Source organism: Pantherophis guttatus, chromosome 3, assembly GCF_059756535.1.
Source record: "Pantherophis guttatus breed Tessera chromosome 3, ASM5975653v1, whole genome shotgun sequence".
Classification (NCBI taxonomy): domain Eukaryota; kingdom Metazoa; phylum Chordata; class Lepidosauria; order Squamata; family Colubridae; genus Pantherophis; species Pantherophis guttatus.
The window spans coordinates 19,629,065-19,646,566 of record NC_142065.1 but is presented as its reverse complement, the minus strand read 5'-3'; the positions used below and the strand labels follow the sequence as shown (position 1 = coordinate 19,646,566).

General features: G+C 39.5%; 1 protein-coding gene across 2 annotated transcripts in view; it reads left to right on the top strand.

The window, feature by feature from the left end:
- Window positions 1–17,502, top strand: part of DOK5 (docking protein 5) — a 61,903-nt gene that overhangs the window by 40,056 nt on the left and 4,345 nt on the right. For both annotated transcript variants that reach the window (XR_004594010.3, XM_034433038.3), the window contains exons 3-7: window positions 4,276–4,390; window positions 4,506–4,625; window positions 6,239–6,428; window positions 9,237–9,372; window positions 16,554–16,674. Coding sequence is in view for 1 of the 2 variants with exons in the window: in XM_034433038.3 (XP_034288929.1) it covers window positions 4,276–4,390; window positions 4,506–4,625; window positions 6,239–6,428; window positions 9,237–9,372; window positions 16,554–16,674 (682 nt within the window). In the remaining variant the exon portion in view is untranslated. The remainder of the gene's footprint in view (window positions 1–4,275; window positions 4,391–4,505; window positions 4,626–6,238; window positions 6,429–9,236; window positions 9,373–16,553; window positions 16,675–17,502) is intronic.

Sequence of the window (17,502 nt, the reverse complement as noted above, 5' to 3'; positions counted from 1 at the left end):
TTGTCTTGGTTCGCAGATGTTTGAGTCAAGCTGTTGGGTTCAGAAGATTAATCTTTCTTGATATCTGTAGTATGAAATCAGAATCTTGTTCAATCTAGATAATAGTCACTGGTGATGAACAATCTTCATTGTCTGCTTTATGAACTGATAAAGTGCAGATGTGGGAGGAAAAAGCAACCCAAAGCAAACCCATTTTGCTCTTCAGATGGATGAACTGTGAAGCACCAGTTGTGAAGTGAGGCTTGCAAAATGTTTGTTGAAACCCATCGTTCTTCATTTTAAATTTTGACAGAGCAATTGCTCTTTCCGTATCTGACCTTTAAGGATGAATTGATAATGGGAATAGATTGGGAAACATCTTTTGTATCGTTCTCTCCTAAACCTCATAAAGCCATCATAGGCAGTCAATAGCTCATATCTCATCTATAGCTAGTTACCTTCACAAAGAAATTGAATAAGCAGAATTCAGATTTCAGCAGGCTGGGGAAAAAATGAAAAAAAAAAAGCTGTTACCAAAGACAAAGTGTTATAGATAATTGAGAGAGACAGAAAGTTAGTTTTCAATAATACATCTAGCAATGGATGTGTGTCTGTCTGTGTGATGTGTATATATAGAGTGGTGATAGATGTAGCAATGCCAAGTGACAGTAAGATCAGGAAGGAGAATGAGTAACTGGAGAAGTACCAGGGCATGAAGGAGGAACTAGAGAGGATGTGGAAAAGCCCAATGTGGTCCCAATGGTACAGACTGAAATCAGGAATAATAGAAAAACTGTTGGAAAGGACCTTGGAGATCTTTTCATCCAACCTCCTGCTCAAGCAGGAGTCCCTATATTATTTCATACAAATGGCTGTCTAATTTCTTCTTAAAAGCCTCTAGCAATAGAGCACCCATACCCCCTGAAGGCAAGCCATTCCACTGGTTAATTCTCTGGAAATTTCTCCTTCGTTCTAGGTTGCTTCTCACCTTCATTAGTTTCCATCTATTGATTCTTGTCTTCCTTCTGGTGCTTTGGAAAATAGGTTGACCCCCTCTTTTTTTGTGACAGCCCTTCAAATTTTGGACCACTGCTATCCTTGTCCTTTTTCACTAGACTAGTCATACCCAATTCCTGCAACCATTCTTCATGTTTTAGCCTCCAGCCCCCTAATAATAGGGATGTGGTGGCTCAGTGGCTAGGACACTGAGCTTGTCAGTCAGAAGGTTGGCAGTTCGGTGGTTCGAACCCCTAGCGCCACGTAACGGAGTGAGCTCACGTTACTTGTCTCAGCTTCTGCCAACCTAACAGTTCGAAAGCACGTAAAATGCAAGTAGAAATTGATTGTATTGTATTGTATTATAATAAATTTCAATAAAAAATTTTTAAAAATGCAAGTAGAAAAATAGGGAGCACCTTTGGTGGAAAGGTAACAGCGTTCCATGCACCTTTGGCATTTAGTCATGCTGGCCACATGACCACGGAGATGTCTTTGAACAGCGCTGGCTCTTCGGCTTGAAACGGAGATGAGCACTGCCCCCTAGAGTCGGGAATGACTAGCACGCATGTGGGGGAAACCTTTACCTTTACCTTTACCTTTTATCCCTAATAATAATCTACCTCTCTCCCTATGTGTGTGTGGGTGCACACTATGTATATACATAGATATATAGAGACTCACATGCACACATACATCCACACACCCACACCTACACAAGAACTATGTTGTTTCTGGGATCTATTGGAGCCATTCTCTCATCCTATCATCACAAATCCTATCCTTCACACTGTTGTGTATGGTTTTTCCCAGAGAGAAATTTAAATGTAGTTCGGGCTTCTAGGTAGAAGTGGGCAATTCTTACCTACTTGGCTTCTGCTTCTGCTTGTTCTGTGGTATGTAGAAAGTCAGCACCCACCTCTAGAGAATGAAATATTTTGGGGAATATTAAAAAGGTAGGATAGAATATTTCCCCTACAGGAGAAGTGGGAAAAAAAGGAGGCAGAAACCAGCACCAGTCTCCCTGCCCCAAGCAGAAACTGAAGAGGCCAGCTTTTAGAAATGCAGATCTGGTAATCCATTCAGAAAGACTGGGTCAGACAGAAACTCCAGATAAGCAATTAGGCAAGACAAGATTAGCTCAGACAAACACCTAGGATTTGCATTTCCCCTTTTGCCTATAGAGCCAGCCATGACCCCTACATGATGCCATAGAAATCAAAAAGGTATAAAAACCCACCGTACTCTCAACTCCATTTTGTCAGCTGTCACAGAACTGCCTGCTGTTTGTGTTGGTTCTGTTCACCAATAAAGAAAATCTTTCTTTCCAATCAGCCTCCATTTTATTCCCAGCTTAGAACTGGACCTGGATTTTTCTTCCAACAGGTAGAGGAGATAACAGATGAATCTTTAAACCTAGAAGTATTTACAAATATTTAAGTTAAGTAGAGGACTTTAATATTATGTTTACCAGAGGCCGAATAATTGCAATTCTATCCAGTACACTGAACCAGAATTTGCACAGTTTCTGAATTTGCACAATTACATTGAGTTGCAGACTAACCAAAAGGATTGAGCTTGCACAATACAGTAAGAAAAAAAAAACATTCTAAGCATATTTTACAGTATTCATATTGAATTCTGGAAGGAACATTTTAGAGGTGATAGGATTGTTATGATAGTATGATGTTGAGTAGTGGGTGGAAAACCAATGCTATAAATGTTAGCGATCAAGAAAAAGAAATGAAAGAGGAAGATATAAAACCCAAGAGTGTGATTTTGCCCACTTTGTTATATGGAAGTGGGGATTGAATGTACTGTAGTTTAAATGGAACATTTAAGATGAGTGTACAATTAGAGAAGAAAAGATGAGGTCAAGAATGCAATGGTTGCTTGAATGACTATGGATCGAATATAAAAATGAATGAAAGAAAGGAATGGATATGGTTTGGTCATAAAGGCAGAATCAATGAAGAATGAATCACAAAATAAATATGTCAAGAAAGAATGAATGTCTTAAGAAGAGTGCTTGGAGTTGAGTGGGTCCTTAGAAAGTTATATGAAACATTTAAAGAACAAGGCAAACAAAGAAGCTTGGCAAGAATAGAAAGCTATAGAGAAGAATAGCGAATGACATGTTGGATAACTTGACTTAGCAGTTTTCTCTTTCTTTTTTCATGCCTTTAATTTCTTTACTGAATTTACTGAGTTTTCTGAATAGTTTTTATCCCAGAGCTATAATTACACTCAACAATGAACCAAAGGGCCACCATCAGTGATTTAGGGGTGGGGAATTTGTGGTGGGTGGGGGGGGGTGTTTGGGGATTGTATAATAATAATGAATCCAATTCCTCGATAAAGCATATTCCAGTCCATTAGGCTTGCCTTTGCATTTGTCCTTTTAAATTAATACAGGTAGCCCTCAATTTACAACAGTTTGTGTCATGATCATTCAAAGACACAACAGCACTAAAAAAAGTGACTTATGACCATTTTTCACACTTACAACTGTTGCAGCATCTCCATGGTCACATGATCAAAATTCAGACGCTTGGCAGCTGACTCATATTTCTGACGGGGTCACTGTCCCGGGGTCATGTGATCCCCTTTTGCGACCTTCTGAGAGAAGCAAATTCAGTGGGGAAGCCAGATTCACTTAACAACCAATTTAATAACTGCAGCGATTCACTTAACAAATGTGACAAGAATGGTCATAAAATGGGACCACATGCAGTTAACAACTGTCTTACTTAGCAACAGAAATGTGAGGCTCAATTGCGAGGCTTTGAAAATGCTTTGAAATGCTTTTTTCAAAATGCTTTGAAAAGCCTCTGACGATCCCAGTTTAGCTGCGTGATCATCAGAGGCTTTTTTTTTTACTTTTAAAAGCATTTTTTTCCGCCAAAGAGGTTGTAGAAAAAATGCTTTTAAAAATAAATTAAAAAAAGGCTCTGATGAGGTGGCTGGATAAGCGAACGGTGATCGGGCTGGGGACCAGTTCGGGGGCATGGCCAGCCAATGTTATTACCAGTTTTCAGAACTACTACAAATTTTTACTACCGGTTCTTGCGAGCCGGTGTGAACCGGGAGCAACCCACAACTGGTATGCTTACCTGACCATGGAAATGGCCCTTGGAGGTAGAAAACAACAACAACAAAAAAGGAGCTTTAGATTCTTTACCTCAAATGCATGGTGTCGATGTGTCAGGTTGCACCTATTACCTAGAATATTCATTGTGAAACAACCTTAATGAGATTCACGAGTGGCTGTTTATTTTTATTATTTTTTTTTAATTCCAGGTTACAGAACTTAATCATGTGAAGAATATATTGCGGTTGCCAAAAGGCACAAGGAAACATGCTGTAGGGATATATTTTAACGACGACACATCCAGGACTTTTGCTTGTGAATCAGGTAGGTCTAATGACATAGACTAATGTGTGTGTGTGTGTGTGTGCATGATTGTGGTAGCTGTAAATATTACAAATGGTCCATACCAACCTGCAGATTTCTGGTCATTTGTATGCAGAACTCGAAGCAGATGAATGGTGCAAAGTCCTTCAAATTGAGTGCCTGGGGACTCAGATTAATGATATTAGCCTCGGAGAACCTGACCTGTTGGCTTCTGGTGTAGAAAGGGAACAGAATGGTATGTAAATACATGTTGTATATAACCACAAGTAGACACATTCAGGGTGCCTTCGAAATGGCTTCATAAAATCCAGAAATGCTCCTTTGTTAATTTTTTTCATTTGGTCATTTTTTTAAAAAAAAAATCTGCAAGTGACATCTCTGTTTATATTCTGTCCTTCTAAATATTTCAGTCCTACGTTTCTAAGCGAAGAGGAAATTATTTGAAATGAGAATAAATCTCAGCTGTTGTTTAGGAATGTGAGGAATGCTGAGATTGGACAACCATTTGTCTGAAGTGGTATAGGGCCGTGATGGCGAACCTATGGCATACGTGCCTAAAGTGGCACACGAAGTCATGTTGCCTGGCATATGTGGCCTTGCCTGTTTATCTTCTGAATTTCTGGTGCACATGTGCACACGATGATCAGCTGTCCTTTGCATGCGCGGTAGTGCCGAAAACTGGTGTGCACATGCTGTCCGGCCAGCTGATTGTCAGGTGCGCTTCAGTGGTGGGTTGCTCCCGGTTCACCCTGATTCCAGCAAACCGGTAGTGCCATCTGCGGGAGGCTCTGCCCACCTGCCCAGATGTCATCAAAAATGATCTGCACATGCGCAGAAGCGCTGCACGCTCGCAAAGTGAGCGTGTGCGCCCGCACGCTACCGATAGCAAACCGGTAGCGCCGGGTTTTGAAACCCACTATTGGTGTGCATGTGTGTCAGAACCCGGAAGTTCGGCTTTTCCTGACCACGATCCCTTCACGCATACGGCAATGTTGAAAAGCAGCCTGCGTTTGCGTGCTGGCCAGCTGATCGTCAGGTGTGCATGCATGCTAGAACCCAGAAGTTTGGCTTTTCTGGAGCACTGCCCTGATAAGCGTGTGTGTCCGTGCGCAATGTTTCCGCACGATCTTTTCGGCACTCAGTGCCAAAACGGTTCCCCATCACAGGAATAGGGTTTCCTGCTTGTGCAGGGGGTTGGACTAGAAGACCTCCAAGGTCCCTTCCAACTCTGTTATTCAGTTAGGTGGAAATCAATCTGTTTTAACAATATGCATAATTTTTTTTATCTCTGTCTGAACAGTGGCTTATCCTTGTAGGATATCAGGGTTTTTGGATTGCACCTTGTGTTCATATCCAACAGTTACTTTTCTATATCACTAAGAACCCTGTTGACTTTCTAACTTCCAAAAACAGAAAGTTTCTAGGCAGAATCTTGCAGATTCTTTGGCTGTACATCATGCACAATTCAGTACCCCAAATTCTTAGAGTTTACGTTTTAACAATTGCATTGGGGCTCCATGTTTTTGACGTAGTTTCACATACATAAACCATAGAGCAACATAGCATGTCAGGCAAAAGACTAAATTGAACTTTTATCCTCAGTGAACTACATTCTTCAACCAGTGGGTTTTTTTCAGTGACATTCAAAAATATATTTTTCTTCTGCCAACGGAAGTGGCACAATCACATAAAAGTCCTCCAAGCCATGTAAGATTGCTCTTTCATTCTGTAGGCTGTTAGGGGGCAAAAAAAATGTAGGAATAATTATGGAGCAATTTGAAAATGCCACCAAAAAAAGGCTTTTAGTTCGGCAAGAATTTTAATTTAAATCTTTTGTTTTTCTCCCAGAGAGATTCCATGTGTATTTGATGCCGTCACCTAATTTAGATGTACACGGGGAATGTACCTTGCAGATAACATTTGAAAATATCTGTCTTTGGGACATACAGAATCCCAGAATAAAACTCGTATCTTGGCCTTTAAGTGCCCTCCGGAGATATGGGAGGGACTCAACCTGGTTTACATTTGAAGCTGGAAGGTGAGCAAATTCTTTTCTGCAGGTTTTTTCCCCCATAATGTTGTTGAAAACAGGAAATTCTCTCTGCATTGGAACCCTTGTATATCGTGTTAACAAGACACACAACAAGCCACAGACATATACAGCAGCAACAACTGTTCTCTGTCCTATTAATATAACATCTGATATATTTGATGGCAGAGGAAGTAGGTCTATTTGATTTTGGGAGAACAGCCAATATTTTAAATCTCTTGACAAGTGTGAATCTGATTACAGTCCGTCGCATTGGAAGCTATAGAAGCATGATTCAGACTGGACTATATTTTTTCTGGTATTACATTGGTTAGCAAGGATTTTTTTGGGGTCCTTTTAGATTTTTTTTAAAAAAATTCTTCAGCGCAATCTGAAGATGCGACAGAATCAGACCTATATTTTTCTCCCTGCAACACAGGTTGCACTAGCCCTGTACTTTTTATTCAGGAGAATTTTAAAGGAAGGATAAAAACACATTTCCCATCTGTGTACATACATATATATTCACACACATTCAGTAGTGGCCAAAATTGTGGAAAACCTTTGGGAAAAGTGTATTTTCTAAAACTAGCTAATAACACCACTTTTTTTTTGGAGTAGTACCATAAACCTATATATCAATGGAAAGATAATTTAATCAGGAATGTAATGCAATAACTTTTATGAAGGATTTGCTATTAGAATAGCAGTTATAAAGAAGAAAAGTGAAACGTAGAAAAAAATGAGATATACAAAAATTATCACCATAGAAAAAATGAGATATATAAAAATTATCACATCAGTTAATATTTAGTTGGGTAATCTTTAGCATGAATTACGGCCTTACAATGCCTTCCCATGGAGTGAACCAAGTCTTTTAGTTCTGCAGCTGCTATAATACAAAACCAAGTTTGAATGATTGTTTCTATTAACTGGGTTTTATTGCTGGATCGCTTCTGAGTTACAAGTTTCTTTAGTCAGCTCCATAGATTTTCATTTGTGTTAAGATCTGGGCTATTCCCAGGCCATTCCAGCAGTGGAATATGATTATCTTAAAGTCAAAAAAAAAAGTGGTGTTATTAACCATCAAATCTCAAAAATACACTTTTCCCAAAAGGGTTTCCACACTTTTGGCCACTACTGTATATTCACACATGTGTACAATTTTTGGCCTGGATGGTAGACAAGGAGAACATTTAACAATGGATTAATTAGAATATCCAATACTGGAGAAACTTCAGAGATGAAGCTTCAGAGATGAACAAAAAAGAATTTTTTTCCTGTACTGAAAGTCCTCTTAAAAAGTACAGGTTTAACCTGGCTGAACTAGTCAGCCAAAATGGCAGCATAGCTAAATTCAAAGCTATGCCCACCTCCATCGCTACCGGATCAGGTGATCTGGTCCGAACTGGGAGCATTTCACCCCTGCTTAGGACCATTGCAGCATTCCCAGGGTCACATGATCAGAATTTGAGTGCTTGGCAACCAGCATGAATGTATGATAATTGTAGTGTCCTGGAATATCTGTTATCTAATACATGCTTGACGAAATAAATAATAAATAAATAAATAAATAAATAATAAATAAAATAAAATAAAATAAAATAAAATAAAATCTAAAAAAAAGTTAATGTGGGAAACCAGATTTGCAGTGATTTACTTAACCACCGTGGCAAAAAAGGTCATAAATTTGGGTGTGTCTCATTTAACAACCAGATTGCTTAGCAAACAGAAATTTTGGTCCCAATTGTGATTGTAAATTGAGGACATTCTGCTGCTACTCTACTAATCCATATCTTCGCTCCATACGGAATAATGGGTCGTGAGCTATCTTGTCATGTAGAGAAAGAATGCATTGTTTGAGAATATTAAAACAGAAAAGTCTTCCAGAAAAGAAATGAACTTTAAATAGTGTCTATTCTCTCTTTTTATTTTCATTAAATGTGCTTTGTATGGCCTTTAGAGGGATGCAGTGGCTCAGTGGCTAAGACGCTGAGCTTGTCGATCGAAAGGTCGGCAGTTCAGCGGTTTGAATCCTTAGTGCCATGTAACGGGGTGAGCTCCCGTTACTTGTCCCAGCTTCTGCCAACCTAGCAGTTCGAAAGCACGTAAAAAATGCAAGTAGAAAAATAGGGACCACCTTTGGTGGGAAGATAACAGCATTCCATGCGCCTTTGGCGTTTAGTCATGATACCCACATGACCACGGAGATGTCTTCGGACAGCACTGGCTCTTCAGCTTTGAAACGGAGATGAGCACTGCCCCCTAGAGTCAGGAACGACTAGCACATATGTGCGAGGGGAACCTTTATTTTTACCTTATGGCCTTTATTTGGATTCCCCAGATGTAGAAATTATTTATGCTTATCTGTCTATCCAAGGATATACATGTGATTCTTAGGTTTCACTAATAACTGTGGTTTAAATTTGAATACAAGAACCATGTGCAAACTGGACTCAAAGGAGCCTTAGATTTTTGCACATTTCTGTATGTTGTGGTACAGCTCTCCAGTCAATACACACCTTGTAGAGAATCGCATACCAAAACCTGCAGAGAAAAGTATTTCTATAGCAATATTTTACAATGGAAAAGCATAAAATTGGAACAGGATCAACTTGTGCATCAAGAAAGGTGGTAACGTTGCAAGAAATGGGGAAGGCAGAAATTCATCTGAATTTAATACATTGTCATCTGCTATTTTTTGCTTCATCCTTTGTTGTTCCTTCCCCCCCTCCCCAGCAGAGACCTTGCTGTAGGAATACGCAGTTATCAATTATTCTGATCGTGTGGAACCATACTCTGTTCTTTTTCTGGCAGGATGTGTGATACTGGGGAAGGCCTATTCATCTTCCAGACAAGAGATGGGGAGGCAATCTATCAGAAAGTCCACTCAGCTGCCTTGACCATAGCAGAACAGCACGACCACTTACTGCAGAATGTGAAAACCTCGATGGTAGGTTTTTCTCCTAATTTCATGGACCACACAAGTCACCTCCTGAAGCAAGAGTTTAGGTTGGATGGTAGGAACGGCAAAGCAGTCTACTTGCTCTTGCTAGCTTACTCCACATCTTTGTTTCTAAGCAATGGGTTTATTGAGTGATGAACCTGTAGCTGCAATTGCTGTTTGATTGATGAACATGGGAAGTGAAAGCTACCTCAAGTATCCTGATGGATTGATTCGCCTCTGTTATACAGTAGTGGCCAAAATTGTGGAAACCTTTTGGGAAAAGTGTATTTTTGCGGTTTGATGGCTAATAACACAAACTTTTTTTTTGGCGTTTCAAGATAATCCTATTCCACTGCTGGAATGGCCTGGGAATAGCCCAGAACTTAACACAATTGAAAATCTATGGAGCTGACCAGGGGTGGGTTCTACTTACCTTTACTACCTGTTCGCAATGGGATCTCACACGCACGCCCTCGCTTTGCTCGCATGTGCGCCTTGCTTCTGAGCATGCGCAGATTGCCGATGATGACATCCAGGGTGGTGGGTGGGGCCTCCCACTGGTTTTATTACCAGTTCTTATGAATCGGTCCAAACCGGGGGCAACCCACCACTAGAGCCGATTAAAGAAACTTGTTAGTCAGAAGCAACCCAGCGATAACACCCAGTTAATAGAAGCAATCTTGGTTTCACATTATAACAGCGGTAGAACTAAAAGACTTGGTTCACTCCATGGGAAGACATTGTAAGGCCATAATTCATGCTAAAGGTTACCCAACTAAGTATTAACTGACATGGTGATAATTTTTGTACATCTCATTTTTTCTATGGTTATCATATTTGTATATCTCGTTTTTTCTATGGTGATAATTTTTGTATATCTCATTTTTTTCTATAGTGATCATATTTGTATAGCTTGTTTTTTCTATGGTGATAATTTTTGTATAGCTTGTTTTTCCTACGTGTTTCACTTTTCTTCTTTATACTGTAACTGCTATTCTAATAGCAAATCCTTCATAAAAGTTATTGCATTACATTCTTGATTCAATTATCTTTCCATTGATATATAATTTTATGGTATTACTCCCAAAAAAAAAAAAAGTGGTGTTATTAGCTAGTTTTAGAAAATACACTTTTCCCAAAAGGTTTCCACAATTTTGGCCATTACTGTAGAACAGTAGGCCACATTGCCCCTCGTTTTCACGAACAGGTATTGGGATGTCCTCTAGGGCAGGGCGTCCAACCTTGGCACTTTGAAGACTTGTGGACTTCATCTCCCAAAATTCTCCATGGGGAATTCTCCATGGGGAATTCTGGGAGTTGGAGTCCACAAGTCTTCAAGTTGCCAAGGATGAACACTCCTACTCTAGAGGTTGGCAGAAGGATGGTTGGAACTTCGTGCATTTCTAGAACTGCAGTCTATCCATGCCTGGTTTCACCCTTGTTGCTGAGCTACTCATTTAACCCTTAAATATTAAAAGAACATCAAGCCCCTGCTCCTTGGAAAGACATGAGCCTCTCATGAGTCTTTGGGGTGGGTGGTATAACACAAGTAAGCCAAAAGAAGACATTATAAGGAAAAGCTTTTTTGGTGTTATTCTGTTCACACTGCCTTTCTCAGCAAATCTGCAGAATTTGCCCTTTTTTAGCCTTTTACTAGATATTGTATCATCTTAGTTTTAATGTCTTCTTATATTAAGTCTCATTTTTGTTATTTTTTGTTCAATGCGAAGTTTGGAGAAATCAAGTACATGTTATAATAGGACCTGAAAAGAAAGGTTTGGCATCCCGGATACATAATCCCTGTGTAGCTCATGTATTGAACTACTGCATTAAACCAAACAGTTGGATCAATAATCTTGTCTTCCTCAGATTGTAGTCCATTTTCCAAATGGGAAACATCCTGCCAATATTTTTACCTCGACCAAAGTTGTGCTGACTTGTTTACCCAGCTTTAAGTCTACAAACTTCATGCTGCAATATGAGATTGATGAAAACTATCTGCCTGAGAACAAATGTATCTTAAACTAGAAAGCTCATTCGGAATATATGTGATATTTTGCCCCAAATCTCACTGGGATTTTACTGGAAGACAGAAATGTATTCTTTGATTTTGTGGAACTGAAACAGAGATAGATCAGCTGATATACCAAAAATGGTCAGGCAAAACTTGAGGTGTTAGATTAACATATTAAGGTTGGTCACACAGTCAGCCAGATGTTTATAGACTGGATTTGGAATTTTTATCCACCTATCAGGTCCTTCCCAAGGATCTGGGATATAGGCAGATATTGTTGTTGGATGGTGTTAGAGGTATCGTCGCAGGATGTAAATTGTTCCAAGTAAAGCTATCTTTTATAATTGACTGCTGGTGATTTTGTCCGTATTGATGGTGTTCAAGTGGTATTCTCGATTGTTTTGGAATTTTTTCTTCTTCTTCTTCTTCTTCTTCTTCTTCTTCTTCTTCTTCTTCTTCTTCTTCTTCTTCTTATTATTATTATTATTATTATTATTATTATTATTATTATTACTTATTATTACTTATTATTACTTATTATTACTTATTATTATTCCTATCACAACAATGTGAAGTCACAGCTATCAGTTCTTTAGCTAATGTTGACCTTCATAAGCATCAAGTTCTTTCCAAGAATTTAGGATCGTGATGGCGAACCTATGGCACATGTGCCGGAGGTGACACGCAGCACCCTCTCTGTGGGCACGTGAGCCATTGCCCCAGTTCAGCTCTATCGTGCATGCGTGTGCACCTCCCACCGGCCAGCTGGTCTTCAGGTCTCTGCTGTACCTGCATGGGGGGCAGGCGCATGTGGGGCACGTGCATACATGCACAGGGGCAGGGAGCATGCGGGGGGCAGCACGCACATGCGTGAGAGGCGGGACGGATGCATGGGGACTGCACACACATTGCATTTTGGGGGTTCGGGTGCACACATTCACATACATGTGTGCTTTGGGCACTTGGTTCGGAAAAGGTTAGCCATCTCTAGCACATCATAATGTACTAGCATAGTATACTATGTGCCAATCTAGACAATGTTGCCTTTTGTCATTGATAGATGGCAATATGTCAGTGCCCAGGCTTGTTAAATGTAGTCCAATATTTTTTGGTATGACAAAAATAATTATTATTAGAAATTGTTATTAGGTGTATTTCCTTAATCTATTAATTGCTTGTGATCTATAAATAAATATCAGAAAGGTTTTTTCCTTCTACAGTTCTTTTCAATGTTTTTCTCTTGTTAAAAATAAGTTTTATTTAAATCTATTTGTTTCCTTTGCTTAAATGCTTTTCTCCAGCCCTTCTATCAGAGTATTTGAAGTTTCTTTAAAAATAATCTTTTAAAAATATTTTACCTGTCTTTTATTTTAAACAAGAAAGATACCTTTAATTCAAAAAGATGAGAGAGATGCCGAATGATACGCTTTTAAGTTGTTTTCAAAGGCAAGTTTTTAAAATGTGTTACAGTTACTAAAAATAGATTTCTAATTGTTTCCATGACAGTAAAATATAGGATAATTTTGTATATTCTTTTGAAGGTTTACCTGATGGAACATATTTATTTAACAGTGTGGCTTTTATTGCATGGTGTATTTGTAATCCAGATGCAGGTGTTAAAGATTTCAAATTGGGTTTTTGTTAAATATAAGTAGTTTTCTGTGAAACACCCTCAGAGATGCAATAGGATCCTACCCTCATAGTCTTAGAAAGAGTGCAGAGAAGATCAACAAAGTTGATTAGGGGACTGGAGGCTAAAACATATAAAGAATGGTTGCAGGAATTGGGTATGTGTAGTTTAATGAAAAGAAGGACTAGGGGTGACATGATAGCAGTATTCCAATATCTCGGGGGCTGCCACAAAGAAGAGGGAGTCAACCTATTCTCCAAAGCACCTGAGGGCAGGACAAGAAGCAATGGGTGGAAACTAATCAAGGAGAGAAGCAACTTAGAACTAAGGAGAAATTTCCTGACAGTGAGAACAATTAATCAGTGGAACAACTTGCCTCCAGAAGTTGTAAATGCTCCAACACTGGAAGTTTTTAAGAAGAGATTGGATAACCATTTGTCTGAAGTGGTGTAGGGTTTCCTGCCTGGGCAGTCTGTTGGACTAGAAGACCTCCAAGGTCCTTTCCAACTCTGTTATTCTAAATTCTAAATTCTTCTGATAGGCCTTAAAGAACTGTCTCTTCTTGTAAGCTTTTTGAAAGAATGAGACTGAAGCCCAGCAAGCTAAAACACTGATGTGTTGGAGACTGGTTTCCCCCAGAGTACCAAGTTTTTATTTGTAGGGGTTTTTTTTTTTATGTTTTTATTGTTTTGTGAACTGCTCAGGGCCATGATTCATAATATGGGTAATGTTGCTATGTTTGTTTGTTTGTTTGTTTGTTTGTTTGATTGATTTTCATCTCACCTTTATTACTTTTGTAAAGAAACTCAAAGTGACACACGTACAGAATATTCTCCTTACTCCTCCTCTTCTTCCCCCACAACAACCACCCTGTGAGCTACGCTGCTCTGAGAGAAGATAACTGGCCCAAAGTCACCCAACCAGCTTTCGTGCCCTAGGTGGGACTTGAACTCACATCCTCCTGGTTTCTAGGCCTGCATCCTTAACCATTACCTCAAAGTGGTATAAACAAAACTATATAAGTTTTTTTTTAAAAAAACAAACAAGCATGCCCTTCATATTTTGCATATTGTCCTAGTATGTGTAAGTCTTATTAAACTCCAATTTGAAGGTATTAAAGATGTGCTGACTGGCTAAGATGCATTGCATTCTACAGCTTGCCATTTTTTATTCTAGCAACTTTTTTTTAAAATTAAAAATTAATAGTTATCTAACAGATCTAATGTGTGTGTGGGTGGGTGGAATTACTGCCTCTGAAAATCTACAAGATGTTTAAGAGAACTTTTTCAGATATTTTTAACCTTTGAAAACCCTGGTGGGCTTATTACCGTAGTGACAGATTTCTTCTCTTCTCTGGTGCGCCCTGGAAAGAGCAGGTGACACTTTATCATCACGTTTTATCACCTGGTCAGTCCAAGAAACACTAGAACCATGTCTCTCTTTTAGGAGAGTTGCAGAAATTCGTAAAAGTTTAAGCAAAGCTAGTGTCAACTCGCAAAGCATTCCTGGCCTGCTCTCGACTTGCCTTAGGCAAGGGGGATGGGAAACCGACAAAGCAGCACGGCAGCCAAAGACAGGAGCACTTTCCGACATATCTTTCTCAAGGTTGTCTCCTGGGGTTACCCACAGCGGCCGGAGGGGACTGATCTCTACAATCTGCGAAATTGTTCCATTGGCGAATGTGATACACACCCTGGGGGGGAGGGAGGAAACAGGGTCATGATTGGAGCCATAAATTACGTGGGGTCAGAGTTAGCTTCACTTGGGTACGTGCCGACATGAAGCTCCTAATAAATAACTGGATTTCTTTTGAAGCTTGGCTTGAGGCTCATGATTTAATTAGGAGTGAGCTACCGGTACTTTCTTTTAAAAACTGTCATTTTTCAGCTCTGCTCTTTCTGTGTGCATGTGGAGAAAGAGAAGGAAGGAAAGTAGAAAAAAAAAATAGATAAAATCTCATTTGTTCCTAATATTCATCCTGCTGTGGGTTCCTCTAAGGAAAATACAGTCTGCAATTTCTTTTCTTCCAGAAGAAATTGTGACAATGTTTTTTGACATTAATGGAATATAGTTTGTTAAAATTCATGCTTTTTTTTTTCCTCAGGGGAAAAGAATTATATGTTTTCCCTAGTGTTTTTGTCTTTGAACGGTCATGCCATGTGTTATTTTCCCTACTCTTAGAACAGCATATTTGTTCTGAACAAGTGTGATAATCTGTAGCTTATTTTTACTCCCTCCTAACTCCCTAAGGTAGAATTGTTATGAAATCAACTTTCCAGCAAGTGGCATGCTTTTCTTTTTTTTTTTCATTTTATACTGTGAAAGTCTAATCACACATTTTCATTCATTGAAAAGTATATCAGAAAATGACTGTAATCAGTTTTAAACTATAGCCAAAGTTGTAATCCCAAAACAAAATCAAGCTGAACTACAAAGAGTTATGAACAATGTCATTCTTACTTAAACCTCTCCCCAAGAACCGGTGAAAGTTTTGATGCTATGTTGGAAATGGAGGATAAATTGCTTTCGTTGACTGATGTAAAGATAGAAGAGAGCAGAAGACACAGAAGTAAAATGACCCATGTGGAACAAGGCATGGCAGGAAAAAGATGGTCTTGGGTGGGACTTGATATAGAGCAATCATGGTTTGTCTCCCATTGTTATCAATATATCTTAACATATCTCTTATTTCTTTGACTTTCAAGAAGGAGTTTCTGTATTCACATTAAAAAAATCTAATGTCATCCAGTTTTTATTTCAGTGATTCCTCTGTCCCAGAGACCCTAAATGTGTGTGTGTGTGTGTGTGTGTGTGTGTGTGTGTGTGTGTGTGTGTCTGGGTACATGTTGGGAGAGCCAAATTGTTAGAATGGCTTCTTGTAAGGCTAGTATTGCTTTTGAATATATCTCCCACCTTGCTGCTATTTGAGAAATTTGAATGCAATGCTGTTAAATACAGGATGTGTCATTAATTCTTTACTTCCTAAATTATTCATCTTAAACCCAACAAAGGAAGAATGCATAAATGCACAAAATTGCACCAGTGTTATTTCTCAACCAAGGTAATATGGTAAAATCCTGGCTTGTGGGATCCCTTTCCTCAAAGGAGTTGTCAGTGTGACTCTTGACATCTCTACTATGTTATACTCCTCCATAGATGGAGCATACAGCTATATACCTGTATACTTATATACTTGAGTGGTTTATACAGCCAGCATATTGCCCCCAACAATCTGGGTCCTCATTTTTACCAACCTTAGAGTGATGGAAGGCTGAGTCAACCTCAAGCCATCAGAATCGAACTCCAGACTGAAGATATTCAAGATAACAGTTTTATTTGATAAAGCAAGACTATTCTAATGTTCTTCTGCTTTCTTTGGTTATATAAACTGTCTTTAATTTTGGATATGAGCTTACTTTTTGCACATTGCAAAGATGAAAAGCATTAAAACCAACCTAGGTGCAACTTTGATGCAACATGTTGAAGATGCATTTCACATGGTCCTCAGATATTCATCCCATTATGTCTTGGATTTTCTTTCAGCTTCAAATGAAAATGACTGACCGAGCTGTTTCTCTTGGCACCATGGTCCCTTTGCCCAGGAGTGCCTATTGGCAGCACATCACACGGCAGCACAGTACCGGACAGCTCTTTGGCTTACAAGGTAAGGTGCTGATATAACATTTCCAAAAATAGTCCCATTGGGTGATGGTATGCATGAAAGTTCTTCAGAGCCTGAGCCAGGAGATGTAACTAAGGGAACAGTCAATAAGATACAACATCGCCTGCAACTGGATAATGGGTGGGACAAAAAGCTCAGAAGGGACCCTCCCTAATTTCTTGAGCTGCAAAGGAGGTGAGGTAGAGAGGTACTTTCAGACTTGCAAGATTCTGTTCAATGTCACTTTACAATAAATATCTGGTTGGTATCTGATTTATATTGTGAAGATGGCATCAAATTTGCAGGTCTGAAAGTTCATTCAGCCAACCCACTACCACCTAATTTATACCCTAAGACAAGGGTCGGCAACCTTAAACACTCAGAGAGCCACAAAGGTCCTAACTGGAAGCCCCCCATTCAATTCTGGAGCCGACCGGAAGCCTGGTTCCCCCACCATAGAGTCTCCTCCTATCGCGGTGTCCTTTTTCCACTGTCAACCGGAAGTCCAGTTCCCCCATCATAGAGTCTCCTAGCGCAGTGTCCTTTTTCCTCTACCTGTCCTAACTGAAAGCCCTATCAATTGTGGAGCTGACCGGCGACAGGGAGCCGCAGTAGAGGGATGAAAGAGCCACATGCGGCTCCAGAGCTGCGGGTTGCCGACCTCTGCCCAAAGAAAACAGGGAGGGTCCCTTCTGAACCTCTTGTCCCACCTACTATCCAATTGTGAACTATGGTATCTCTTATCTGACCATTCCCTTGGCTATGGCTCTTGATCTAGTCCCCCAGGGTCTTTCCTATATAACATTGCACATTGAACCTCAGGAACATTTA